Raw genomic sequence first — 17,500 nt, forward strand, 5'->3', positions numbered from 1 at the left:
TTTATAAGTTCTGTATTAATGCTTATAATACTGCAACACCAATGAAATCTTTTCAAACAACAAAATTATTAATTATAAGGGAAGATCTAACTTTGAAATTTCTAAGTTGGATCCACTATTGGACGTTGTTGCCATATGGCAACATTTCATAAAGTACCTTAAAGGCCCATGCACACCGAGACGTTTTTTGCTCGCGTTTTCCGTTGACGTTTAACGCCTCGTGACTAAATAAAGGGCTCCAATGTGATCGTGCACACCAACGCGCTAAACGGCAGGCGTAAAAGCGTCCTTTTTAAAGAAACGCCTCATGCTCGTTTTTTGTTTTGACACGCCACGTCAAAACCTTCTCATCCAATCAGATTGCCACTTTTGTTCATGTGCACGGAGCTGCTGAAGTTACAGTAAACAGCACTTGGAGGCGCTCAAGCGCAAAACTGTCAATGCGAGCGCACATTGAAGAAGATGCCCAGAGGCGATATGAACGTGGAGCTGCTTATTGCTCTGATGATTAAACAATAATCATTTCTTCATCGCTAGAGCTGGAGCTCTAGAAGCTTAAAGTTGTGTATCGCCATCTAACGTCAAGGAGGGATTTTGCATACTCTTCTGCTCGACGCCAATGAAAATCGCATGTGTTTGAATGAGGAAAAACATCTCGTAAAACGTCGACGATAAATGCTAACGAAAAGCGTCCCGGTGTGTATGAGCCTAAATAATGATTTTTTTCTAAATTTTTTTTACAGCACTTCATGTTCAGCCATTTTAAGAAAAGAAAAACTGTCAAATATTTTCTTCATAGATCTATCATAATGCGTGCAGTAGAGGGGTAAACGAGAGAAAAGTGTGAAAATATTAATGCCTGTCTGAGAAAAGTGTAGAAAGTGTGTAGTGAGGGGTTTACAGCCTTAAAACATCTATAATAAATGTAAAAAATAAAGTGGACTACTTCATGGATTTCACCTATTGCGGGTTAATTTTACAACGTAACTCCACTGTAATATAAATATTCTTTCTTGAGTCAATTCACTGAAATAAAATGTGTTGTAAAAGATCACTGCTGTTTTAATAATCTGATGTATTTGTGTGTGTTTTTCAGTGTGTATGTATAAAGAGCCGTCGCTGCATGACATTGACGAAAAGCAGCGGTCCAGGAAAAACTCAGGAACTCCCACTATGAGCACCAGGAAAGAGTTAAACCAGGACTCTACCGATCATGAAGGCTCATAGCCATACACACGCACACACACACACACACACTGATCTGTAAATGTACACACAAACACAAACACACACACTCTGACACACACACACACACATGACCCCTGGAGCTGAATGCTTTCTTACACCCGAATAAACAACAGCAACTTCAGCATCGACAAACATCAAACAAAAAAAATGTATGAAGTAACGTGAACAAAAAAGAATTAAAAAGCTGAATTCTTGCCTGTTAAAAATGTGAGTATCCGACAAGAAAAAAAAGAGAAAAATCAGGACATGATTTTACATTTTATGCAAAGTCTGGCAAGAGTCTGTTCGTGAAGGGTGTTTCTTTCGGGAGTCTGAGCTTTAAGCCATGTTCGATGATCACACGTTGATTTATGAATGCCAAAAGCACTTTCACGCACCGCTATACGTCGCTCACTAATATCGAATGTCCTCATCGATTGTGTCCATTTTTTTTATTCTGTTTGGGATGGGGGGGAGGGTCTTGTGAATAATTCTGCTCTCTGATTGGCTAAAGGGGTCAGGAACTGCTCTGCTGATAGGCTCTGACAGTCACGTGACCTGACTGCAAGCGGAATCTTCTTCATCTCATTCCACTGTATGAAAACTGACGTCATCTTTTACAATATCTGTAGCATATTTACTTCCTTTTCCCTTGTACTCTACATTTATGACCCTCGAATGAAATTCTGGATTGCTACTGTACCTTTAAGACTTCTATATGTGAATGAACTGTTATGACTGGTTAAAGGGATAGTTCAACCAAAGGTTTAAATTCTGTCGTCATTTACTCAGCCTTATTTGTCTTCTGTTGAGCACAAAAGAAGATATTTTGAAGAATGTTGATAACCATAGTGTTTGTTTTGCCTACTATGAAAGTCAATGGTTACAGGTTTCTTCTTTTTTGGAGTATGCCAAAAAAAAAAAAATCAGGACATGGTTTTACATTTTATGCAAAGTCTGGCAAGAGTCTATTCACATCACGTGGAGATGCATGCTTAAGGGTGTTTCATTTGAGAGTTTTAGGAGTCTTTATGGAGTTTTAGGAGTTATTCGGGAGTTTTAGCAGTCTTTGGGGAGTTTTAAGAGTATTTTGGTAGTTTTAGGAGTCTTTCGGTTGTTTTAGGAGTCGTTTAGGAATCTTTTTGGTAGTTTTAGGAGTATTTTGGGAATTTTAGGAGTCTTTCTGGAGTTTTTGGAGTCTTTTGGGAGTCTTAAGAGTCTTTTGGAAGTTTTAGGAGTATTTGGGGAGTCTTAAGAGTCTTTTGGGAGTTTTAGGAGTATTTGGGGAGTCTAAAGAGTCTTTTGAAAGTTTTAGGAGTATTTGGGGAGTCTTAAGAGTCTTTTAGGAGTTTTAGGAGTCTTTCTGCAGTTTTTGGAGTCTTTTGGGAGTCTTAAGAGTCTTTTGGAAGTTTTAGGAGTATTTGGGGAGTCTTAAGAGTCTTTTGGGACTTTTAGGAGTCTTTCTGCAGTTTTTGGAGTCTTTTGGGAGTCTAAAAGGAGTTTTCAGGAGTTTTGGAAGTCTTTTAGGGGTCTTTTGGGAGTTTTAGAAATCATTGGGGAGTTTAAGGACTCTTCAAAATCTTTACTCAGTCTTATTTGAGTTTCTTTCTTCTGAGCACAAAAGAAGATATTTTGAAGAATGTTGTTTTTTCCAACTTTGGGGATCAGTGGTTACAGGTTTCTGAAAAAGATATTTGCTTTTGCATAAAAACAAACAAAGCTCAATTCTTGCCTGTGAAAAATGTTTTAGGAATATCTGAAAAAGAAACAGGACATGATTTAGCATTTTATGCAAAGTGTGGCAAGAGTCTGTTCATGTCATCTCACTTTAGGGAGTTTTAGGAGTCTTTTGGGAGTTTTAGGAGTCTTCAAAATCTTTACTCAGCCTTATTTGAGTTTCTTTCTTCTGTTGAGCACAAAAGAAGATATTTTAAAGAATGTTGGTAACCATAGTGTTTGTTTTTTCCTACTATGGAAGTCAATGGTTACAGGTTACTTCAAAACATCTGCTTTTTTGTAAAAACAAAGCAAGATTTTACATTTTATGCAAAGTTTGACAGGAGTCTGTTCGCATCACGTAGAGATGCACGAGGGAGGGTGTTTCATTTGGGAGTTTAGGAGTCTTGTAGGAGTCTTTCGGGAGTTTTAGGAGTCTTCAAAATATCTGCTTTTGTGTAAAACCAACAAAGCTGAATTCTTGCCTGTGAAAATGTTTTAACTATCTGAAAAAACAAATCGGGACATGATTTTTCATTTCATGTGGAGACGCATGCATGAGGGTATTTCTTTCGGGAGTTATAGGAGTCTTTTATGAGTCTTTCGGGAGTTTTAGGAGTCTTCAAAATATCTGCTTTTGTGTAAAAGCTGATTTCTTGCCTGTTAAAAAAGTTTTAAGACTTCAGCCATTAAACAAAAATCTCATAAAGGTATGGAACCCCTTGAGTGTGAGTAAATAGTGTAAATGTAAATTTTTTGTGTGAACTATCCCTTTAACATCAGTCGCCTAACAAGTCGCTGATTGTGTGTTTATGTAAATATGGGCGGTGATATGCTAATCAGCCGATTTCTGAACGAGCCAATGAACGGCATAGCGAATGTTTTAAGTATTTTGCAACCCACATCGAACTCTTATTTCAAGGAAATAATACAAGGTGTCTTGAATGTACGTCAAGCACGTGATGTCATAAAGACGATGATGTCACAGGAAGTGGCGAAACCTCAGTAAACGGAATGCCCTCATTTCACCGTACGCCTCCTGTTTTTTGAACAGGGAGATCTGCATTTTTTTATCCTGCCAAAAGCACAGACTGCCCTCTGAGTAACTGAACTGGACTAAACCACTTTAAACCAGCACACAGTGTGTGCCCGCGCACATGTGTGTGTGTTTGCAGAGAATATACTGCCCCGGCTTTCCTTCACTCAGCGTTTTTTTAATCACTACTCGACTGTGTTCGGAAAGAAGAATACTAGCATACTGCTCACTGCGCAGTATATACTGAATACTGCCTATTATTTACTGCCTTTCTTAAATAAAATAGTACGTGAAACGGTGCACATTTTAATAGTAGTATCACTGTGTTGCATGGGTCATTCGGCAGATGTTATACATCTGTTAAATAACGCTGTTTTGCATGCTTAATCCAATTTTGTGTAAGACGTCCTGTCAAATAATAATAATAAAGATCATTCTTCGCACTGTAAACGAAAGGTTGAATGCATTGCATTGTGGGATAGCTGAGTAATGACACTGTCGAGGTACAAATACAATTGAATATCTTTCATAACTGATGAAATCATAGCAACACTATTTATTTTTCCTTGCTTAAGCTGCTTTGAAAGTGTATAAAGTACTTTATAAATAAATGTAAATGACTGCTCAGATTTAGGTAAATGTAGTTTATCATCCTGCATACTGTTCACAGTATGCGTACTATATACTGCAGAAGGAGTGAGATGTGCTAGTATGCTATTCTGAACGCAGCCACATTCCCTGACTCAGAAAAGTAATAGTAAGGAAGCTGTCGCTCGATGTTTCTGATTGGTCGCTTGAGTACAGGTTCCTTCCCCTTTAAATGTGATCTACCAGCTCATTGGTTAGATCATCAGCGTATACGGGCCAATCAGCTGGGTTTATGAGAAGTCTTCCATTAGTGGAGCTGCACCAGCATCAGAGGGGGGGTCAAAGGTCAAGGTCAGGGAGAGAAAACAAGAGGTCGAGAATAAAGATGTCTGCCTGTATTTCGTAGAGGACGTTGATTATTGCCATGCTGAAATGATCTTCTGCTGACCCAGGAAGTTCTTTTGTGTTTGCTGATGTTTGCACCTTAATTCTGAACACGTTCATGTTCATTATGTAAAGAGTTCTGAATAAAGCATTAAACCTGCCACAGGAGGAAAATATCATTTCAAAATTAAAAAGAAAAAAGATTAAACTCTGGGCTTCTGGTGTCTGTTTTTCCTGCCGTCAGCACAAATACACTTCAGCTCTGATCCAAACCTTTATAATCTGTCTTGTTGTTGGCCAGAGGTTATAGAAAGCAGAAAAAACACGTTCTGGATTTACACATTAGGATGCAATTACTTTGATTTACATGACATTTATTCATTAAGCAGATGCTTTTATCCAACGTGACTTACAAACGAGGACAGTAGAAGCAATCAAACCAACTGAAGTGCAATAATGAGTGCAAGTAAGTAATGTGTATTTATATAGCGCATTTATTGTGTATGGCCATACACTCACAGCGCTTCACAATCATGAGGGGGGTCTCTCCACTCCACCACCAGAGTGCACCATCCACTTGGATGATGCGATGGCATCCAAAGGACAATGGCACCAGTGCACTCACCACACACCGCTGTAGGTGGAGAGACTGATAGAGCCAATTCGGTGGATGGGGATGATTGGGAGGCCCTCATGGGTGAGGGCTGATGGAGGGAACCAGGAGTTACACCCCTACTCTTTACAAGAAGTGCCATGAGATTATTAATGGACCTTAGGACCTCAGTTTAACATCTGATCCAAAAGACAGCGCCCACTGACAGTATAGTGTCCTCTTAATTGTACTGGAGGCAATAAGACTCACCCAAATTGCAGATTGACTGACCCCTGCTGGCCTCATTAATACCAGTGCCAACAGCAACCTAGTTTTCCAATGTAGTCTCCCATCCAGGTACTGACCTGGCTCAGCCCTGCTTAGCTTTAGTGAGTGACCACTCTTGGGCTGCAGGGTGATATGGCTGTTACAAGCCCCAGTTCGTCTGAAAGTACATGCAGCATTTTGTTTTATGATAAAATAGATAATTTCACACGATGTAAATTAACCTTTAAAATAAAAGGAGAAAAACATGGTAATAGCAGTTAAACCATAGTAAACACAGAGAATATTCTTAGAAAGTTCCTATTTGGTTTGCAAAAATAACCAAATGTGAACAATATGGGAACTAATTTATAGTTAGCCTAATAATATAGTGTTTAGAACCATACTTTAATAAACTGTATTATATTGTAGGTTATATATTGTAGTATATACAACCATTTTAGTAATGAATGCTGTAGCATACTGTAGTATTAACTAGAGTGAACTAATAAAATAAAATGAATACTGTAGTATACTTTAGTTTTTACTACAGTAAACTGTGGTGTAGTATAATTTACCCTATAGTTGTAGAAAACTAGTGTTGGCTCTTTTGTTTATATTACTATTGTTGTTGTGTTGCCATGGCAATGTATTTACTATAAATTACTATGATATTTTTCATGTGTGGTGTTTGCTAGGAGGTGCCAGGTGCCACCAGACTGTGGTGTTTTGTAAGCTTTTTTATCTCCATCGAGCTGTAAAATATGGAAAAGAATCCAACATAATGTATTTAAAGTAGAAAACAATATAACCGCGCGCTTTTTAAAATATGGAAGATTCTGATTGGCTGGTGTTTGTTCAGATCAGAGGTGTAACTGAAGGAAACGCATTGGAAAAGCAACGAAACCCCCAACTACATCTTACAAAGCTACATTACAAATAATTAAATTCCAAGAAATATGCCATATACCATAATACAAATGATATTTCAGTGAAATTTGCTGCCTCAGTTTTTGTTTTGTGTGTTGGCAAACCAATTTTAGATTAAAATAATCATTAAATTAATACAAAATATATGCTACATTACAAACCTGATTTAAGATCAGCACTCGTTCATCTACTCCCCACAAAAAAAAATTACCATCTGAGTGTTATTATTATTCTAAAGCCAACGTTAGAATCAGTATGACGCAACGAAGCATCGTTTGCTGAAATCAGTTGACTCAAGATCCGAATCAGTGATTCAAAACAAATGATTCATGTCAAAGATTCGATTGAATATAAACACAGATCTTTCCGTTTGTTTTTTTGGAGATTATTTTTGAAGATTCTGTTCATTTTTTAACACAGACACACAAGTGAGCATGAAGATGTAGATGAACATGATATCATGCTTTCAGATATGAAGGTTTTGGAAAGATATTTTAGTTTTCGTGAAGAAATGAAGCAGAAAGGTGAGTGAATTTGTTTCCTCAGCTGATGATTTATACCCAACAGTAGATTTTCTTTAAAGTCAGAAACAAACACATGGGCCTACTGGTAAATTTATGCCCAAAGCATTCAAAATACTCAAAAAAAAAAAAAAAATTGTTCAACAGTTTAGGGTTGATAAAGCTATTTAATCGTTAGATTCGTTGCCAAATGTTCACAAAAGCTGGGTTTATTTCATCGATACAGTTAAAAACTATTAAGTAAATATCATTGGAGTTTAAATTAACCATGGATTGATACATTTATTATTATTATTATTTTATTTTTGTTTTTTATTTTTTTATTATTATTATTATTATTATTAGTGCTTAAAACTGTTGTGCTGCCACGTATGTTGGTGTAAGATTATAATTCTTTAGGGATTTTGGATTTATAATAATGATTGAATAAAGTTCAAAAGACCCTATATACTTTTAGGCATGGGACGGTAACTGGTTTTAAGGTTTACCGCAGTTTGGAAAAGTCAAGGTTTTAAAACTGCTAGAATTTTCTGTTAAATCTCTACTACTATATTACTCTTAGTAGTGATTATTAAACCACACTGAACTGAGCTAAACCACACTGAACTTAAACACTGAAACCTGAACTGACACTGTTTCAATTTAATGTGAGGCTGCTTTGACACAATATACATTTTAAAAGCGCTATACAAATAAAGGTGAAATGAACTGAATTGAATTATACCATGCCTAAGATATATGAAAGGTTTTTTAAAATGTTTTTTTTGTGTGTCTTGTAAAGAAATCTGTGTATTTGAAAGTAATGAAGATAGCCGTAAACAATTAATTTTAATTATTAGGCCTGACATGTTTACTGTTCCAAAATATTTTAAATGTTTCCCAAAATTAAATATATTGTGTTTAAAGGGGGAAAGTTGCTGTTTTTTTACCCCGACATTTAAAAAGAAATTATATTTTTATTCAAAGTTATCATACTGTCAGAATCTTACACCGGCCCATGTCTATGTACATTTCTGGAGAGCGCCAAATATTTCCCAGGAGCTACGTTTTTTTTTTTTTTTTTGCATTTTTTGTTTTCGCAATTGGCTGTGTACACTTTTTCAGATCTCAAATTTCTCTCACGAGTGTCGTTCATGCCTGCTGTTCTCCTGTAATTCCACCAGAGGCCGCTGTCGACTGACTGACTGACTGACTGACCGATCGACTGACCCACCCTCCTCCTTCCCTAAACCCAACCAATAGTGTTCTCAAAAATTCAAAGATTGACCCGCTCACCCACTTCTATAAACCCAATCAACAGTTTTAAAAAGCAATCCAGAAAAAGAAAAGCCCTCTCCTGATTTTTACCACGTTTTACCACATTCTGATCCTGTTATTTACTTGTTTATTTTATTTTTTGACTTCTGTTTTTGTCTTACTCGCTTTCTGGAACTGTTCTTCACCGAACTTAAGCCCCGTTGTCATGGTCAACTCCTCTCTGCATCTCAAGTCCACCAACGTACATGGCGAGCCACTGGACAAACTGGTAACAGCGGTAAATCCGTCCATATGGAGGTAAGCAGTTAGGTGGAGGCAGGAAAAGGAAAGGCATCATACCGCCTCATAGCATTCGTTTTAAAGACGAAATGCAGCCATGCGTAGCTCTGGCTACATAATTCATGATCTCCAGAAATGTATAAAGGCCTGCATTTTCACAATAAGCACATGTTGGAAAAAATAAAAGTCCCTGTGCACATTCCCCATTTTACACTTAAGTATTTTAACTTTAACATTTACACTAAGTTTTAAGTATATGTTACTAAAAAGGGAAGTAGATTCAAACAATTACATAAAATAATTGCATAAATAAGCTTTTTTACAACGTTATTTGATACTTATTTTGTTTTATCAACATTTGCGTAATTCTTAAAGTATGACTAATCAGTTTCCTGGAGTTTTTTTATATATTCTGAGGGATAAATAATTATAAAATGACAGAGGAACAGCTTTACGGAGAGGCTTTAAATGAAGTCTTTCTTCTCTTGAACACCAGAGGCTTTAAAGGCTGATGTGTTCATCTTGACGCTGCTTGAAATGCAAAATAAATCCTCTCACATCAAGCTAAAATTAGCAACCGGTCTATTCTGAAAGCGCAGTGCTGAAGATGATGATGGCAGATGTATGAAGGTAAATCAGTAGCAAACCTCGAGAGCTTGCAAATCTAAATGTGAGAACGTGTGAGTGATAATATTTGTATGTGTAGGTTGAAATTTACACTCTCAGCTCAGATGTGGATAGCTGAATCTCTTGATTTACACACAGACAATAATTAAAACGTGTGTTTTTAATTAGAAGTTGCCAGAATTATTGGCCTTCCTGAAGAATTAGCCCTCTATATTTATTCTCCAATTTCTTTTTAACGAAGAGCAGATTTCTTCAACACATTTCTAATCATAATAGTTTTAATAACTCATTTCTAATAACTGATTTATTTTATCTTTGTCATGATGACAGTAAATAATATTTGACTAGATATTCTTCAAGACACTTCTATACAGCTTAAAGTGACATTTTAAGGCTTAACTAGGTTAATTAGGCAAGTTAGGGTAATTAGGCAAGTAGGCATGGGATGATAACTGGTTTTAAGGTTTACCTTGGTTTGGAAAAGTCACGGTGTTAAAACCGCTATAATTTTCTGTTATATCGTTTGAAGGTATTTTATTTCATTTCATTTTCATCTGCTTTTCTGGGGCCGGGTCGCGGGGGCAGCAGTCTTAGGAGAGAAACCAAGACTTCCCTGTCCCCAGACACTTCCTCCAGCTCCTCCGGGGGATCCTGAGGCGTTCCCAGGCCAGCCGAGAGACGTAATCCCTCCAGCGTGTCCTGGGTTGTCCCTGAGGCCTCCTCCCAGTGGGACATGCCTGGAACACCGCCCTAGGTAGGCATCTAGGAGGTATCCGAAACAGATGCCCAAGCCACCTCAGCTGACTTCTCTCGATGTGGAGGAGCAGCGGCTCTACTCCGAGCTCCTCCCGGGTGACAGAGCTCCTCGCCCTGCCACTTTGCGAAGGAAACTAATTTCGGCCGCTTGTATCTGAGACCTTGTCCTTTCGGTCATGACCCAAAGCTCATAACCATAGGTGAGAGTAGGAATGTAGATTGACCGGTAAATCAATAGCTTTGCCTTTCGCCTCAGCTCCTTCTTTACCACAACGGACCAATACATCAACCAATTTCAATTTTCTCTTACTTGTAAAAAAACCCCAGAGTTATCTGAACTCCTCAACCTGGGGTAAGGACTCTCCTCCAACCCAGAGATGGCAAACCACTTTTTTCCAGTGGAGCACCATGCCCTTGGACTTGGAGGTGCTGCTTCTGATCCCAGCCGCGTCACAATCGGCAGCAAACCACAACAGTGCATGCTGAATGCTCGATGAAGCCAACAGAACATCGTCTGCGAATAACAGGGATGAAATCCTGTAGTCCCCGAATCGGACCCCCTCCAGCCCAAGGCTGCGCTTTGAAATTCTATTTCTAGAATAAAAATGATGAACAGAATTGGTGACAACGGGCAGCCCTGCTGGAGTCCAGGTTGCACTGGAAACAAGTCTGACTTATTACAGTTTCAAGGTATATGTAAACTAAAGAAGATAGCAGAAGTCTTATTTTAATTATTTAACCTGAGATGTTTACTGTTGCAAATTATTTTAAATGTTTCTTAAAATAAAATATCTTGGGCTCTATTTTAACTAGACGCACAGTCTAAAGCACATGCCACCAAAGCATTAAGGGCGTGTCTGAATCCACTTTTGCTATTTGAAGGATGGAAAAATACGCTCTGCGCCCCGGGGCATGGTCTAACAGGGTTGTGCTTATTCTCTTAATGAGTTATGGGTGTGTGTGTGTGTGTGTGTTTTTTAAAGATTTATTTTTGGCCTTTTTGCCTTTATTAGATTGGACAGTATTTAGACAGGAAGCAAAGTTGGAGAGAGAGAGAGAAGTAGGGAAATGTCCTCAAGCCGGGATTCGAACTCAGGACGCCCTGACGTGCTACTGCACCATATGTCAACGCGCTAACCACTAGGCTATTGTGCCAACAAGTTATGGGTGTGTTTTAAGCATAAGGTGCATTAAACCAATCAGAGTCTTATCTCTCATTCCCTTTCATAGTCAGTTGCGTCGCGCCATGGTGCATTGATTGTTTACATGGCGGACTTTGTAAGTGTAAAAACTGAACACTTCACTAGTGAGAAAACAGTTAAACAGAGCATCTGCAGCGCGAGGATAAAGAACGAGCCTCCTCCATTCAGCCTCTTTACTTTCTCTTTACTTTTACTCTTTACTCCTTTACTTTGGTGGAGTGAGGAAACGGTGGAAACTCACTTCACTGAACACATCCATTAGCCCACATTTTTAATTTAGTTTGTTAAGCACAAAGATTCGCTTCAAAACTATTTCTAAATTCAGTTCTAATCTCCAGCAAAGAAATAAATGAACAATAATAATGAAGTGTGAAGAGTTACATCCAAACACACCTCCTGTTCTTATGCCCCATATGGTGATGCAGACGTCTCCAAAACCCCACAGATGGACAAATCTAAACTACTGTTTATTAAATATAAATCTGCATATTACAAATAATACTGCTAATAATAATAATAACATTATACTAATGCAGATTTTCATGAATAAACTGAAAAAGCCCACCGAGGTGAAGAAGACATGGAGGTGGTGGATTTTATATTTGTGTAGTAAATAATAATTTTTCTAACATTTTAATCCTTTAATTGTTTTCATCTGTAAAGATATTTGTGTGTTGCTGTTCATCCTGTGTGTATTCAGCAGTGTGTAAGCGTTTGGTCCTGCATAGGTGCATAACTAACGCGCTCTGCTGGACTTTAGAGCAGCTTTTAGTTGGTCAATGGCACAGTATTTCAGTTTCTCAAAACAGCAATGCACCAACAATGCGCCTTAACACACCTCCTTTTCAGACTAGCACATCCATGAGTCCACAAAGTGGTGCAAATGGATTTGCTATTTAAACAGCGTGGCGCAAAACATGAAAATTACTGTAGCGCTGGTCTGAAAATAGCAACACATCGCGCCAAACACGTCTTGCACCTTATTGCGCCAGGTGAATGATATAGGGTTCACTGTGTTCAAAAGTTGTTGTTTTATTTACCCAGACATTAAAAAAGAATATATAAAGAGTTCACATGCAAAAATCTCTAAATGCCATCTGAAATATTCTCGTAAAATGAGCATTTTTCTCAGTCTCCTGTGTTTAAGTTCAGTTATTTCACTTTAAAGGCAATGAAAAGAGCTTATTCATCACTATAAAAGTAAAAGTACTAACCCTACACACAGGAAAAATTGCTAATTTTAGAACAAAATATATAATTTAGAGGTTTTTGCATATAATTTCTTCATATATTGTGCAGTAATCACGATACCATGCAATTTTTATCAAAGGTTATCATAACATCAGAATCTTATACCTGCTCACGTCTATAGTCAAGTCATTGTATAAGAGTGGTTTGTTCTGTAGACGATCCAAATCAAATATTGCTTAAGAGGGCTAATAATTTTGACCTTAAAATGGATTTTAATAAATTAAAAAACTGCTTTTATTCTAGCTGAAATAAAACAAATAAGACTTTCTCAAGAAGAAAAAATATTATAGGAAATACTGTGAAAATTTCCTTGCTCTGTTAAACATCATTTGGGAAATATTTAAAAAGAATTGTATAGGTGATATGTATGTGTACATGTTCAGTGAAGTGTATTTTTAATTTTAAGTGAATCTTAGTAGATCTTAATATCCGTATATTTGTTTAATATGCATGTTCTTTTATGTATATTTAGCATAATTAAATGCTGCTCCCTGCTGGTCATGTACTGATGCCGCATTCAATAGTATTATACATTCTGTCAATAAAACTTACAGGCAGCAATCTGAAGATGAAGATCAGGGTGACCTTCACTACTCTGCTTTATAACTCGCCATGGTTTTACACGTTAAAAGGATTAACAGCGAGGTAAAAGTGCCAGTAAATGTGCCGGCGCAGCAGATATTGTGCTGACGCAGCGTGCGGTTTATGACAGCGGTCAGCAGGGGGCGCATCATCTGTCACAGCAGCGGGAGGTAATATGGTAGATCAGCCGATAGAGGGCAGCATTACACTACAGAAAATATATGTGGAAAGCTATTCACACAGGATAAAATAATGTATAACAATAAAAGAGGTATATATTTTTTATTAATTATGTGTAATATTTAATTATGTATAATACTTTTTGAACTCATATAAAAAAAAATTAGATAAAAAAATAAATAGGATAAATTGTTTATATTATTATTAATTTAATATAGCCTAAAGTGCAATACAGTAAAAATAAGCAAATAATAATTTAATAATAAAATAAGTATCTATTATTTATTATTAGCTAAAATTTTATTTATATAAATTTATTTATATATATATATATATATATATATATATATATATATATATATATATATATATATATATATATATATATATATATATATATATATTTATTTATTTATTTATTATATAATTTATTTATGTCTTTTATTATTATTATTTGTTTTATTTTTGTTTCATATTATTTTATCATGACATTTAGTTCTTTATTTAATTGCATTATTATCATTATTTATTTTATTTTTGTTACATATTATTTCATTGCTATTTATTTTATTTATTCGATTTTATGTAATATATTTATTTATAGTATTATTATTATTATTTTATTGTTTCTAATAATATTAATTTATTTTTATTGTTATTATTTTATTATGTCATGTATTTTAATTATTCCTTATTTAATTGTATTATTATTATTTAATATTATTCATTTATAGTAATAATATTTTTATTATAATATATTTGTATTTGTAATAATATAAATGCATTTATTAATTTAATAATTAATTTTCACATTTTATGTAATTTTTTAATTTATATTTTAATTTATTTATTTAATATGAAGTACAAAACAGGAAAAATATGTAAATAATTTAATAATAAAGGAAGTATGTAATATTTATTAATTGCTAAAATAATTATATATAAATATATATATATATATATATTTATATATATATATATATATATATATATATATATATATATATATATAAAATTTGTTTTTATTCACTTTTATTTATTCTTTATTTAATTTTATTATTATTATTATTATTTGTTTTATTTTTGTTTAAATTATTTTATCATGTAATTTTATTCCTTAATTGCATTATTATTATTATTATTTTATTTATTATTTATAGTAATATTATTTATTATTATTAGAATAATTTTATTTTATTGTTTTTAATAATATTAATTTATTGTTATTATCTATAATTTTATATTATTTTATGTCATTTATTAGATTTCCCCCCCTTTTTTAATTGTATTATTACTTATTATTATTATTATTATTATTATTATTATTATTATTATTAATTTATGGTAATATTATTTTTATTATAATATATTTGTAGTGCAATACAGAAAAAATAAGTAAATAATAATTTAATAATAAATTATTAATAGCTTCATTTTACATACATGCATAAACACACATGTACATAATTTGTTTTAATTTTTTTAATTTAATTTTATTATTATTTGTTTTATTTTTGTTTCAAATTATTTTATTATGTAATTTTATTATTTAATTGCATTATTATTATTATTATTATTCATTTATTTATAGTAATATTATTTATTATTATTAGAATAATTTTATTTTATTGTTTATAATATATTAATTTATTGTTGTTATTAATTTTTTATATTGTTTTATTGTCATTTATTTTATTTATTCCTTATTTAATTGTAATTAATATTTATTATTATTTATTTATAGTAATATTATTTTATTATAATATATTTGTATTTGTAATAATATAAATGCATTTATTTATTTATTTAATTTTCACATTATTTTATGTAATTTTTTATTTATTGTTTATTTCATTTAATTTTGTTATTATTTAATTTTATTTATTCTTTATTTCATTTGATAGTTATTAATTATTTATTAAAATTTTTGTTTCATATTATTTGATCTATATTTAGATATGGTCATAAAATTCACTCATTCATTTTCTTTTTGGCTTAGTCCCTTTACTAATCAGGGGTCGCCACAGCAGAATGAACCACCAACTTATCCAGCATATGTTTTATGCAGCGGATGCCTTTCCATCTGTAACCCATCACTGGGAAACACCCATACACACTCATTCACACACATACACTACAGGAAATTTAGTTTACCCAATTCCCCTATAGCACATGTGTTTGGACTGTGGGGGAAACCGGAGCACCCAGAAGAAACCCACACCAACACGGGGAGAACATGCAAACTCCACAAAGAAATGCAACTGACCCAGCCAAGGCTCGAACCAGCGCCCTTATTGCTGTGAGGCGACAGCGCTACCCACTGCGCCGCTAGTCATAAAATAATAATTATAATAAAATAATATAATATTAAATAATATATTTATAGAATCAAATGCAAACTTTGGATATACTATTTGTCATTTAAATATTAATGTTAGGCAATACACGTTTATTTATGTATCACCTATAGCATTATTCATATATAAGAAATAAAAGCAACAAATAATTAAAATGATGAATGTGTTAAAACTAATTCAAAAGGAAATTAAAAAAGAAGGACAGGTAGATAAATGCATTTAAAACACTGACTATTGCAAATAAAACCAACAATAACAATAAGCACAAATACCAAAACCCCAAAATTGTAAGTATAATATGTCTGATCAGCTCAGGAATTGCTGTAGTGTCTATTAGAAGTGAACTGGCAGTACAGAAAGCAGAAAGTCTGATTATTCCCCAGCACATAAACACACATAAACATTATTAATGAAAGTTCCCAGCGGTCACAGGGAAACGCATGAGTCAGGGCGGTGGAGGTGGATGTAAATATCGATAAAATAAACAGTTCTGCGTTTGATTTACAAATGTGATGCAGATCCATAACTGTAAATCAGACGTGCAAACATTATAACTAGTGTATCCGCAGAACTCCCTCATTCATTTACATCTACAACACACACGTGAGTGCACTATACATTTCAGCAATCGCCATGGCAATTCTCTCTCTCTCACACACACACACACACACACACACATGATAAATATGCTCATATAAAAACATCAACTACATATATCGTGTATTATTTATGTACATGAGACAATGCAGAGAGGAGAATAAAATACAGAATAGTTAAAAAAGGAGAGATAGAATAGAACAGAACAGTATAGAATAAGATAGAACAGTATAGATTAGAACAGTATGGACCAGAATAGAACAGTATGGAATGGAACAGTATAGAACAGAACAGAACAGAACAGAATAGAGCAAAACAGAATAGAAAAGTATGGAACAGATTTAAACAAAACTGAATTTAAAAAAAGTATGAAATAGAATAGAGCAGAACAGAGCAAAACCGAATAGAACAGTTTGGAATAGAATAGAACAGTATAGAATAGAAGTATGGAATAGAACAGAACAAAATAGAATAGAACAGAATAGAATGCAACAGAATAGAACAGAACAAAACCGAAGAGAACAGTATGGAATAGAATAGAACAGTGTGGAATGGAACAGTGTAGAACACAATAGAACCGAATAGAACAGTGTGGAATAGAGTAGAATAGAACAAAATAGAATAGAATAGAACATTATGAAATGGAACAGTATAGAATAGAACAGTATAGAATAGAACAGTACAGACCAGAATAGAACAGTATGGAATGGAACAGTATAGAACAGAACAGAACAGAACAGAACAGAATAGAGCAAAACTGAATAGAAAAGTATGGAACAGATTTAAACAAAATAGAGTAGAACAGAACAAAACCGAATAGAACAGTTTGGAATAGAATAGAACAGTATAGAATAGAATAGAATGCAACAGAATAGAACAGAACAAAACCAAATAGAAAAGTATGGAATAGAATAGAACAGTATGGAATGGAACAGTATAGAACAGAACAGAACAGAATAGAGCAAAACTGAATAGAAAAGTATGAAATAGAATAGAACAGAATAGAGCAAAACAGAACAAAACCGAATAGAACAGTTTGGAATAGAATAGAACAGTAAAGAATAGAAGTATAGAATAGAACAGAACAAAATAGAAAAGAATAGAATGCAACAGAATAGAGCAGAACAAAACCGAATAGAACAGTATGGAATAGT

At 34.1% G+C, this 17,500-nt stretch overlaps 1 protein-coding gene across 4 annotated transcripts in view; it reads left to right on the plus strand.

Annotated features, from left to right (window-relative positions):
- Nucleotides 1–5,159, plus strand: part of fgf12b (fibroblast growth factor 12b) — a 110,186-nt gene extending 105,027 nt beyond the window's left edge. For all 4 annotated transcript variants that reach the window (XM_056473188.1, XM_056473186.1, XM_056473187.1 and 1 more), the window contains exon 5: nt 1,097–5,159. In XM_056473188.1, coding sequence (XP_056329163.1) covers nt 1,097–1,227 — 131 coding nt within the window. In that variant the 3' untranslated portion in view covers nt 1,228–5,159. The remainder of the gene's footprint in view (nt 1–1,096) is intronic.
- Nucleotides 5,160–17,500: the final 12,341 nt, after the last annotated feature.

Source organism: Danio aesculapii, chromosome 15 (genome assembly GCF_903798145.1).
Source record: "Danio aesculapii chromosome 15, fDanAes4.1, whole genome shotgun sequence".
Taxonomy (NCBI): Eukaryota; Metazoa; Chordata; class Actinopteri; order Cypriniformes; family Danionidae; genus Danio; species Danio aesculapii.